General features: G+C 46.2%; 1 protein-coding gene across 1 annotated transcript in view; it reads left to right on the top strand.

Moving 5' to 3' along the window:
• The window catches only part of EPHB1 (EPH receptor B1), a 454,292-nt gene that overhangs the window by 297,804 nt on the left and 143,771 nt on the right, over positions 1 to 12,717 (top strand). The window contains exon 4 of the mRNA XM_069564777.1: positions 3,495 to 3,650. Within this exon, the coding sequence (XP_069420878.1) occupies positions 3,495 to 3,650 (156 nt within the window). The remainder of the gene's footprint in view (positions 1 to 3,494; positions 3,651 to 12,717) is intronic.

Here is a 12,717-nt window from a genome sequence, read left to right as displayed (position 1 = left end):
AACCTAGGAATACAGCTTCTTTATAAATTAGAGAATGCCTAGACATAGATTTTAAAACAATATTAACTTATGAAATCTGAATATTAATGAGATTCATCTATTTTGTGAGTATCAATAAGAAATATGTTACAGATATAATGATTCTCCCATTATACAAAACAGAAATAATCTGTGCAGAAACACATTTTTCCATTTGGTCCCAGGATTGATTTGCCCACTTTTGGGACTCTAAGCTTATCAGTCTTAAAAGAAAACTTGTTTTTAAAAGGAACTGGAAAAATGAAGGTGAAGAAGAATTAGCACAGTTTAACTCTTACTGAGCCTAGGTAAATTTTCATATTTGAGTTTAATAAATTCTAATGACCTGTGGGAATTTTTGTGAGAAGTGCTAAATTTCTTTTTTATTAATTCTTTATACAGATAAGCAAGATGAGGATGACATAACTTGCTAGTGGTCACCCAGGTAGTACCCAGCTGAGTCAGGAATTGGACCCAGGACTGTTGCTAAGGGGGGATGGGGTCTTGCCCCCTCCCAAGACCTTTCTCTCCAGCCCTTCTCTGAAGTTCTCTCTTTTGAAGCTCAGCTTGGCTCCTTCTCTGTCATTGCCCCCTCTTCTGTGGAATCACCTCGTTCTGGAGTCGCCTCCTTCTGGTTCTGCCTTCCTTCAGCAGAGATCTCAGAGGAAGACACTTTGTAATTCCCTTGCTACTCCTGGACATCAGGATGGCTGTTTATGCTGTTAATGTATTAAATGTAAAGAAAGGAGGCTTTTAAATGCTGGAAAGAGAGAGAAAACACCTTGTTTCTCTTGGACTGATACATTAAGAAAATTACATGTGGCAGGGCTCCAGTGAAGGCCTGAGTCACCATGTTCCCCTCCCCCACTTTCCAGGCAAAGGGCTTCTGCTGTGTTTGGGCAGCACAGAGGTGGGATTTATATGTTCTCCTCCTCCAGAACTGAATGAGGCAGCAATGCTGGGTGATCCACAGTAGAAAAGGCCAAGTGCTTCTCACAGGTGAGAAGCAAGAGAAATGGAAAGGAGAAAGGGAGAGAGGAGGAAAGAGAAGGAAAGACTTTACTGTGTGGGCCTGAAAGGATAAATCTGCAAGTCAAATTCTAGGACACTTTGGGTGTACCATTCAGTTTTCCTTTGGTGTTTTATTTATTAAGCCTTTAGTAGAGATTTAAGTTTTGTTTTTGTTTTTCTTTTCTTTCTTTCTTTTTTTTTTTTTTTGCTTTCTACCCAGAAGTTTCTTTTGAATGTGCTGAGACGTGTAGCGGGTGGCCCATTTTTACATGAGTTACAACAGAAATCTCTAAGATAAGGTCACTGAAGCATCTAGACAGTGTGTACCCCAGTGTGTTCCATGGAACTTGAATCCCAGGAGATGTGCTTCAAAATAGGGTTTCTTGGCGAGAAAATACAGCATTCTATATCCCATTTTGGAAGTTCTGAAAAATTCTTATTAAAAAATGAAATGACCTTTTTAAATCCACAGATGCAAAATGTCTGACCGCAGACCCCTTTTGTGAGTAGCTGGTGTTAACAACCGAAAGGACATGGACTCCTTGGAACATGCTTGAGTTATGCCATTCTAGAACATTCCATGACAAAAATTTCCTCCCATTCAAGATGAGCTCCTGCCCCAGACACTTCCAGAGTGACCAAAACCCTTTAGCTCACTTCAAATGAGGGGGTGAGAAAACTTACCCAGCAAAGGAAACAGTTCTTTCTAGTCTTGGTAGAAGAGACATGGATATTTTCCAAATAGTTTATATGTATATCATTGCTATTACTTCTCCCACTGTGTGATTCTAGGCAACATTTTTTAACCTTTCAGTGTTCCGATTTCCTTATTAACAAAATGGAGCTAATAATAGCTATCCCACAGAGGAACGCATATAAGCACTTAAGAATGTTAACAGATGGTGGCTACTGCTACTGTTAAAAAATACTCTGCACTTTCCAGAAGGAAGGTCTGTTTGGGAAGATGAGCTTTGTATAAGCAGAAACCTTAGTAGTGGCACTTCTACTATGGCAGTGTTCACATGTGTGCGCGCTAAGTTGCTTCAGTTGCATCTGACTCTGCAATGCTGTGGACTGTAGCCTGCCAGGCTCCTCCATCCATGGGATTATCCAGACAAGAATACTGGAGTGGGTTGCCATTCCCTACCTCAGGGGATCTTCCTGACCCAGGGATTGAGCACACATCTTTTATGTCTCCTGCATTGGCAAGCAAGTTCTTTAGCATTAGGGCCACCTGGGAAGTCCCCCGCAATGATCGCTTAGTACTGTGGTTGTATGACTACATTGGATCAAGAACTCCTTGAGGGCAGGTTCTGTTCTCAAAATTCCCTGGGTCGAGTTCTTAGCAGGATCATATTAAATGTCTGTTGAATGAATTAGTGAAGTATGAAAGAAAGCCAGTTGACCATGAAATTCGTTTTCCCTGGTCTCAAAGGAGGATAAGCCAGAGCAGGTTCGCTGGGGACCAGAAGAGTCAGGAGCTGAGATAGTGAGAAAGGGCCTGAGGGAAGCAGACAGGCAGGGCCAATTTTCTGAGGAATCAGCAAGGCAGGAACCAGACGTCTGGAGTCACAGGTCTCTGGAGATGAGGCATGGTAAAAGCTTGAGGAATGGCCTAGAGCCAGACTTTTGGGGGCACAGCTCTTCACAGGCTGGCCTATGGAGAAAAAAGAATAAGCGCCTTATATCTGTGGACAGCTCTAGTGGGCATCAGGTTGTATGAGGCGTTCCCAAACTTCCCCACTGACATGTACATGATAGATGATACCAAGTGCATGGCACATTCCCTGGTGCACTGCCTGTAAAGCCATCCTTCTTTGCCCCACCCCCACCTCCAAGCATTTCAAAATGCAATTAAGGGAGAATGATGTTGTTAAGCCAGTAACCTTGAAATCACTTTAATTTCTTCTTAAAGAATCACTCATGAATTTCAGCCCTTTACCATCATTCATAATAAGTGTTAACACAGCTCACAGTGTCCCTCATGTGTGTTACAGTGTGACATTTAAGAACCATAGGTCCGGCCCACTGTCAACCAGGGCATTGTTCCATCTGAGTACCAGTGAAATTCCTTCACTGAGTGGATCAGGGTAAGGCCCCACCTGTTAACCAGGTGGAAGAGGGAGGGAATAACCATTTATAGAGCACTTATGCCTCAGACACTGAGCTACACATTAGATTCATTTTCTCAATTAAATCTCTTGACATACCTGAAAGGGAAGAATCATTATTCATATTGTTCAAGTGAGAGAGGCCAATGGTACTGGGAAAATATATTTCACTTAGGATGTTTGAAGACTTGGAAGTTTTAAGTAGAGGTTTCCTCTATCTGAAATGCTTACTTTGAGCAATGGGGTATCTCAATGTCCTTTTTAAGGGGACAGAATGGTTCCTTTTCCAGTTCCGGGGAAAGGCCTTTGTGGCCCCTCTTCCATTAATTCTAAGATGGCATCTTTATTTTCCAGCTTGCCCTGCAGGGATGTTCAAGGCCAGCCAGGAAGCTGAGGTCTGCTCTCACTGCCCTTCCAACAGCCGATCCCCTTCAGAGGCATCTCCCATCTGCACCTGCCGGACCGGCTACTACCGAGCGGATTTTGACCCCCCAGAAGTGGCATGCACTAGTAAGTGTATAGTAGGGGCTCTGTGCTGGGGAGCTTGATTGTCTGATAGTGCAAGTGGTGGGCCTGGGGCAGGGAAGACTTAAGACACCATTCTCCAGTTGCAAGGTACAAAGCAGAAATGCTGGCTGTGGTGCTGAAATGAACAGCTCCTTGCTGGGCAAGCAGGGCCCCTCTATCAGTAGTAATGGTCAAGAGAATGTTCTTTCTTTGTCCCCTCCTCCCAAATGAGAGGACCTTCCTCCTACCCAAGCAAGACAATTTCTGTCCACCAGATGGTTAAAAATGTCAAATGGAGAGTTCTTTGAGTGCAAAATCAAGGTGCACCAAGATGTTGGAACAATTCCTGGTAACTCTTCCAGTCACCTCCTCCAAGAAGATCACTTGGTCTTCACAGCTGAGAATATCCTCCCTTTTCACTAGGCTTCCTGTATCTCTGTGACCAGGCTCCCCTCAGAACTCTCATGATTTTAATAATTGTCTAGTAAAATTTTTCTTTTTTTCTAATGTAGATTTTTATAAAACAACATTTGTTATAGTTTTTGATTATAAAGTTAATGCATGTTGACTGGAGAGAATTTGAGCAGAAATGAGTAAATATGAAAACAAATGCAACCATATTATCTATATCCAGAGATAACCACTGATAACTTATTGCGGCATTGGATGTAGATTCTACTGAACATTCAATGGAGAAGTAGAAAATAGAATTTAACACTTTTAAACAAAAATTCCTATTTAGCAGTAGCCATTGATCCCAACCATTGCTTCCCACTTTGTCAGCTGGCTGCTGATTTTCCCCTGTTTCAGCTTTTTTCTCATAAGGTCTCTAAACTGTTCCCCACCCAGCCAGGCTCAAGAAGCCTTCCTCTGCCTCTCAGTATTTCCCCTTTTAAACTTTATACTGGAGTATTGGCTCAGTGGTAAAGAACTCACCTGGCAGTGCAGGAGATGTGGGTTTGATCCCTGGGTTGGAAAGATCCCCTGGAGAAGGAAATGGCAATTCATTCCAGTATTCTTGCCTGGGAAATCCCATGGTCAAAGAGGAGGAGCCTGGCAGGCTACAAAGAGTTGGATTTGACTTGGCAAGCAAGCACGTGCATGCATGGTTGCTTTACAATGTTGTGTGAGTTTCTACTGTACAGCAGAGTCCAGTTATCCTTCACTTGTCTTTTTGGTTACCCAGTGAAGGTCCTTGTGTGCCAGGTGCCTATATGGCACATCCATGCCTCTGCCAAACGACAGGACCAGAGTCTAGCGTGAATCCCTGAGGCAGAAATTCTAGGGGCTGGGGCCTGTGCGTCAGCCCCACCACTCTCCCACTCTCTGCTGTAGAGGGAAGGGCAGTCATCCTGCCAAAACGGAAGCGAGGGCAACTCTGCTCCCTGTAGGGGAGGGCTGGAGGAGGGGAGATTTTCCCCACCATGTTCTCCCTCATAATTCACCATCATGTGGAGATCAGAAGCACCTTTATCCCTGCACAGCACTTTCAAGAACTTGCTCCTCCTCTCCTAAGTGTGGCAGCCCTAAAATAGGGATACTTTTCCCTTTCAGTATTCCTGTTGCATTCAGAAGTCAGTGCTCCAGGTTAACCTCTAATTATGCTAGAACTTTCTTCTGTGTTGGGTAATGTTGCCCGGATTGGTCCGAGTAAGGACCTTTCCTTCACCTCCTCTGACCAAACTCCTTCCGCCCACCCCAGTATAGAAAGGCATGGAGGAAACATTTCATACATGTTTGCAGTTCTGTTGGGCAGAAAAAAATGACTGAACTCCAGGTAGAATTTCTTAATCCTGGCCTTGCAGTATATATAACCTTTGCTGGATAAAGAAGAAGAATGAAAGTGCCTTCTAGATCAAACTTCTGAGGTCAATCAATGCTTATAGATTGGAACTGAGAAAAAGCTCATCCTTTTGTAAATTGATTTTTCCCCAGATCTCTCTGGGTTGATATGAACAGAAATGATTCCATTTCTGCTGATTGGAATCCCAGTCTTCCTTTTGTGGCTCAGTGGTAACGAACCCACCTGGCAGTGCAGAAGATGTGCGTTTGATCCCTGAGTTGGAAAGATCCCCTGGAGAAGGAAATGGCAATTCATTCCAGTATTCTAGCCTGGGAAATCCCATGGTCAAAGAGGAGGAGCCTGACAGGCTACAAAGAGTTGGGTTTGACTTAGCAAGCAAATCAGCACCCCTGTATTGATTTCTGAGGTTCCTCTGTGTGTCCCTGTGAACCCGACCAGCATTGTTTCATGCACTTCTTTAGAAGCCACTTAGGCTCAGTCTCTACTTCCTGGATATCCAGACTAAGGACCAGTCTCCATGATTGCCAAAATCCAGGTTCTCACAGCTTTCGTCCTGAAAACATCCCCCTCCACTCTCACAGACCCTGTCTTACTGGCCAGCCTCCCTCTGCAGATAAACTCGTGAAAATAAAAGTCTGGGACCCCAGCTTCCAACTCCACCATACACACCCTATAAATCCATCCAGCCCCTGAAGAAGGCCACCTAGAGAGAAGGTAGGGCAATGACCGATGTGCAGCTCATTGCTTCATAGCGCCTCTCTCTTGTACCTCTCACATGACATCTCCCTTTTATCTCTCTGTCACCTGACCTGATGTGCTTGAGCCAACAGGGCTGATCGTGGTATAAACAGGAGCATCCCAGAGCCTTGACTCTGCACACTGTAGACCTTCACTGCCCACTGCTCACGCATGTCCTGAGTCCAGCTCTTTAAACTCAGACCTCCCAAGGTTTTCTCTCTTGCACTGGCAGCTAGCTCTAAGTTAGGCACACCTTTCCAGCTCCTATGTCCTACCACAATCTCCACATCTTACCCAGAGTGGGGAGGTGAATGTAGGACTTTTCAGGATGTCAGGGTGTGGAGGAATGTCACCACACCCTGTACGCAGTCCTGAGCTCTTTCAACCCCTAGAAGCAGAATTCTAGGGTCTGGCCAGAAATTGCCAAATCAGAGTCCCAGTTGCCTGTAGAGGTCTGGCCAAGAGCAGCTCAAGGACACATTGTCCAGCTCCAGGCTCTGGTTGGCAGGGGCCAGCAGTGGACCCAGAGGCCAGACTGGCTGGCAGCACAATGCTAGGCAAAACAAGTGTAAATAAACCTATTATTTTATTGAGCCTCATTATATATTTGATTTATTGTGTGCCAGGGAAGTACTGTATGAAAAAGTCAATTTGTTGGCTTTTATACTCTCATTAGGGTTTCCTTTTAAAGCATCCTAATTGGAGGTGCCATCTGTTCTCTTAAAAAGGCATCGCACATCACTAGTGTAAATAATTTTTCAGATACAAGGAGCATATCTGGAGCTGTGGAGGCCAGGCACAGCCCTGCCCCATGGCCTTGGGTCTCAGCTGGTTCTGCAGGTGGAGCAAGGCAGCCAGCATGGGCCCGGCCAGCTGATAGAGGGTTGCTGGGGGGTGAGGGGGGATTGGTGGGCAGGGCCCAGGTGCTTGTTCATTTCACAAATGCACACCTCTGTCCAGGCAAACAAAGGATGGTGATGGCCCAATGAGGTGCTGGGAGGACCCAAGCGAAGGGGAACTCTGTCCTTCTAAAATATATAGGCCGGTGAGTGCCTACGGTGTTCAGGTCTGGGTTGTGATACGGGAAAGGGACACCGTGTGGGAAGCCTCCAAGAGCCTAGGCCTCAGGCATGGCCTGTTGCCACTGTCTTTTAATAAGGTTATATCAACAGTCATTCACTGACAATACTGGACATTTTACAAAAAAAATTTTCTGATTTAAAATGTACTCTTTTTTACAAGGCTAAAAATATCTGTAGTTTGCTAAAAAAAAATTGATGTTTTTATGACTCTTGCTAATCTCTCAAAACAAGCACCACATATATATTCATTGTATTTTTTATAGTGTTCAAAGTGTTAATTTATTTTAAATTAATCTAAACATTTAAAATGCATGACAACTTTCATAGCCCTGTGTGGGCATTTCCTTATTTTCTTTTTAATCTCTTGGGAGAACCTAGGATCTCCTTGACCGATGAGACGCCCTGGGAGCCCTAAGTCCAAGCACAGTGTCCAGCCCTATGCTTGACAAAGTTCATGGATTCAGCAGGGACTTGGATGCACTCCAAGGCTGTGTCAAAGGGCTGGGGTGGGCTTTCAGTGAAGTCAGAGAAGAGGGGCATAGGGAGCTGTGTGAATGAATCTGTGGTGATGTTAGTGCTGCTGATCTTGGACACCCAGCTCCCTTCTTCCTTCTTCTCCATCCTCCTCGAGTCTCTGCCAGTCCTGGCATTCTGGATCAGGTGCATCATACCTGGCCAACTGCCCCCTTGTCCTGCCAGGGCCCCATGTGCTCATTTTCAGGAAGAAGCCTTGTTCTCAGCAGGGTTTGGAGGGAAGGAAGGGAGGACCGAGAAGACTGATATAAGAGTTTAGGGTGCAATGCTGCAGCATATCAGGGCTGCCCTCAGAGACAGAAGGACAACCTAAGCCACGGATGGGATCAGGTGAGAGCTGAGGGATGGCTAGAGGCAAGTCACAGATCACAGGTGACACCACCCCCACCCCAACCCCTGCTAACAGAACCCCTTGAAAGAAGCTAGGCTATACGGAGTGCTCAGTGGGGACCACCTTTAACGAGGAGGAATTATCAGTAGGCTACTTAGAGAAGTGGGCAGGAGAGGTCAAAGGGAATGTCTAGCCCCACCAGCCAGGAAGGGTTGCAAAGGCTCTAGGCTGGGGAGCTGAGACTCTGAACATCAAGGTTACTGACTTCAGCTGAGTAAGTTGCTCACCTTTCTCCTCCTGCTTCCTCCTCCTGAGGCCCCCTGGGGAGTCTTGGCACCCCAAACTGCCCCAGTCTCCTTGACTAGGTCCTGGGAAAGCTGATTGGATCATCGGTTTGCATGTAGCACTGGGAAGGTGGGCTTGGCACTTCACAGATGGAAGTTTGAAGCTTGTCTCTGTCTCTTACTGTTTCTGTGAATTGAACTAGTTTCTTACCCTTCTTGTGTGCTGTTGTTTTCTTCTCATGACCTCACAATAATGCATGCTTCTCTGGGTTGTTATGAGGATTAAACAAAATCATATTGTGGAGTCTTTGGCTCAGTTCCTGGTTCATAGTAAACTCTCAATCAGTGTTAGAACTTGCTTTGGTTACATCCCTGGAAAGTGTGAAGATTGCAGCAGATATGGAAGCTTCCAGCATGATTGGAGATCTAAAAATAAAAGTGATGTCCTCAGGGGGAGAACAGGTTTGATGCCAGCCCCGAGTGTCACAGCAGAATCTATCGTGCAGCTCGGATCACAGTCACCATTCACCTTGGCCTGGAGCTCTCGATGAAAACAAATGAGAAGGTGATGGCCACTGGGAGTGGCCAGGCCGTGGGAGGAGGGAGCGGAAGACAGAGCGTCTGAGGACTCCAGGAGCAGCTCACTTCCAGAGCTGAGAGGCGCTGAGAAACGGGGCGGGAGCAGTGGCCGAGGCGCTGGGCTCTCAGTTCTCAGGGAGCAGGGACTCCATGACTCCTCCGGGTCGGACTCACTTCTTTCGCAGGAGGGTCTCATGGCTTCGGAAGTGTGATGGGTGGGCCAGCAGGATAGAGGTGGGAGCCAGGAATGCATGAGGAAGTGTGCAGCACTGTGAGCACCAAAATGCATGTCTTCAGTTTTAAGTAATTTCTATTTATGGGGGAAGAAATGGAAAGGAGGAATTTATGAAGCAGGTGAAAATAGATAATTATGTCTTATAAAATTGCTGTCTGTGAAAAACTATGTGAAAGGATTGGTGTAAAAATAATTGCCTTGTTACATTTCTGACCGCAAAAACCCTTTTTCTCCATCACCCACATGAGAAAAACTTTGATGGATCACAGAGACAAGCTAGTACTTGTCTTGTTTATTTCTTCTTCAAATGCACTCGGTTACCTCTGCAGCTTCGATCATAGAGGTGGAGTGTTAGAAGGGGCTCCAGAAATTATTGTCCTATACCGCTCTCCCCTCTCATGGGAGACATGTTGGTGGCCAGTCCCTGTGGTCCCCCGGTGACCACCTCTGACTTTCCTCCTGACTCAGAGAGGCTGAGCAGCAAGGCAGGCACGTTGGGTGTGGATCCTAAGGTGTGTGGCCTGGGACATGTGACATCTTCTGTGAACTGGGGCTTCTTATTGGCTGAATTGGGCATGATGGAACTCAGATTAGGAGGTTGTGGGAATTAATGATAGGATGTCATGGAAGCCCCAGGATGAAAGCTCATGACTGTCTGCCTCTAGTGCCACAACCCCACACACACTGAGAACTACCCTTTGGTAGCTCTGAGGAAGATGTTGGAGATGGCCATGTGGTGATGGAGATTTGCTGCTACTTTTGCTCTTGAATCTGCCTCCCACAACAAAGGAAAAGAATCCACTCTTCCTTCTCTCATCTCTGCCTACTCCCATTACTCTCTATTAAGCTCATGTTTCATCCTTTGTTGGCAGCTGTTAACCTCTTTCATCCCAACTGTCCCAGGGCAGCAGAGTGGTCCCTATGATAGAGGGAACATAGCCCTTGGATGGACTGCCCAGGAGTGTGGCATTGCCCAAACTTGGTCTTTCCAGGCAGCATAAGGAAGAGGAGAGCAGGACTCAGGGGATGGAAGGGGCCTGGAGATGACAGAGAAAGAAGGAACTCCTCTGCAGAGAGGTCTGATAGTCTTCATGCCACTGTGAAAGTCTGTAAGGACATCAGATCATAACCTTCCACCAATCCTGGCTCCTGCTGGCTTTTGCTTGACAAGATGGCCAGTAATGGTTTCCTTTATAGCCGTGGTTTCTAAATGCAGTGCTTGGACAAGCAGCCTCAGTGTCACCAGGGAACTTGTTAGAAATACAAATTCCCAGCCCCTCTCTAGACCTCCTGAATGAGGTACTCTGGGGAGGGGGAGTGGGGAGAAGAGGAGGCAGAGATCTGAGTTTTAACAAGCCCTCCAGGTGATTCTGAAGCTCACTAAAGTTTGAGAACATTGCTTTAGAATTAGTCAAGACTCTCTGTGCGCCGCTTTATGACTCCTGGGCATAAAGGCCATTGAGTGAATTCCTGCCGAGTGGAATCAAAGCACCTGCTCCTCCCCATCAGTGTCTTGTGTAGCAGACTGGAGAGACAGGGGGTTGGGAGGGTATGAATACATACCCAGCGAAGAAGAGAAGAGGAGGGGATGTGATGTGAGTGTGTGTCAGTGTTGAGTGTTTCAGAGGAGGATCTCACTAGTTCTCAGAACCACCCCCACCTGCTCTGGCGCAGTTTCCATTACATTCTCTGTCTTGGGTGGTGGGAGCAGTGATGGAAGAGAGAGAGTACAGATGAGTGAGCACTGCCTGGCTGGAGCAGACTCAGGGAGGTTGGAGGGGGAAACTGAAGCAGAAGCAAAGCGACTGGTGACTGGTGGGGGCCGGTCCCCTGAGCTCAGATGGAGGATCAGGTGAGCAGAGTGATGGAGTGATGGGTCTCACCCCTCAGATGGTCCTTCTCACCACGTAGCGAGAAGGTCCAGAGGTAGCTTCCAGGTGCCATCATTTCAGGAAAGGGCCCTTTAGTCCAATAGAGCAGGAAGCTTCCCCCAGGGTGACGCACTCCACAGGGCACAGGAATCCAGTGTTATAAACTGGGGACTGCTTGCTCCCATGCCTACACATTGGGGATGATTTTAAATACTTCCCCAAAACCATCCTTTTCAAACACATGTTCCTCTTCATCTAGGAGTTGCAACCTATTAAAAGAGGGCTACTTCCCTCAAGGCTAGTTTCACTCATTCATTACTGATCAGGGCTTTAGGAAAAGTCCCACCACGTGCCCCTTTCTATAGATAAAGGAGCTGCCTGACTTTACCCTGGTATGTGATCCACACTGTGCATAAAAACATCATTTGTGCTTTATTTATTTATTTTTTCAATCTGTGCTTTTGAAGTGGAGGTAATGTGTGTTTTCCTCGAGGTGAAATTCCAACAAGGGTCACGGAGGAACAAGTGTCATGGGGTAAGCTGTTTCTCTGAACACCTGGATTCGGATAGTGTATATACCTGGATTTAGAGTTGAGGGCATGTGAGGGGAGCTGAAAGCTATAAAGAGCTGTCACTGCTGTTTCAAGAAGGGTCAGCATTGCCTGTGTACTTGGGCTTTCACACTTCTATGGTCTACAATTTCTTTTCACAGTTGTTGGACCCAAGTGAATATAACCCTTAGGAGGCATCATGTAGCTCCAAGTTTTAAGCTAATAGCTGGGCATAAGCGCTGACATTTCTGTTTCACTTTTTCATCTTAAGTACATTTCATCTTATGGGCATTTGCAGTCACAGATTATTAACACTTGGAGTGGCCTTCTAGGCCCTGCCTCTCAAACTCCTCCCCAGTGTCAGCCTCGTCTCTCCAACAACCCTGAGAAGTGGTCATTTCATTTGTAGCTTTCTGAATATTTGTGATGACAAACAGCTGATTTTTTTTATTTTTGCAGGGTGGCTGTGCTCCATTGCTAGGCAGCCATCACCTATCACTGTAAGAGAGAGCTTCTGCACCTCAGATCAGGCACTGCCTTCCTTCCGTCCTCACCACTGGTCCATCACTGAGGAGCAGTGTCCTGCAGGTGGAACCTTTGGTTCCATTCTTATGGACAACTTTCTCATCCTTCCTCAATCACTTACTGTAGGCTGAACATAGTCTGCTCCTGAATGTGCGTGATTTCCTGAGCCTCAGTGTCCTGGCTGCCTATTCTGAATCTCTCACATTTATCAATCCAACTTAAAATATGGCAGCCAGAATGAAACATACGACCCTCACCCCTGAGCAGGACCCAAAGAAATTTGGTGGCTCTTCTGAGACTGGGATCCTGTTAATTGTTCCCTTTGATGCAGCCTCTCACACCATGGGCTCCAGTCAGACTTCTTTACTTCTAAACATTCAAAACTTTTGTTTGTCTCTTCGGGAGATACTGCCCATCTGGGTCTTTTCTTTCCTGCACTTATACATGTAACTTCAGACCTTTTGGCCTCATGGGTTTGGGGACCGTGCTCTTTCAAGTATACACCATTTTGAAAACTGATTTCAACTGACAAGTAT

This window comes from Ovis canadensis, chromosome 1 (assembly GCF_042477335.2).
Source record: "Ovis canadensis isolate MfBH-ARS-UI-01 breed Bighorn chromosome 1, ARS-UI_OviCan_v2, whole genome shotgun sequence".
Lineage (NCBI taxonomy): Eukaryota > Metazoa > Chordata > Mammalia > Artiodactyla > Bovidae > Ovis > Ovis canadensis.
Note: the sequence above shows the minus strand (reverse complement) of the source record. Positions and strands in the feature narration are given on the sequence as shown.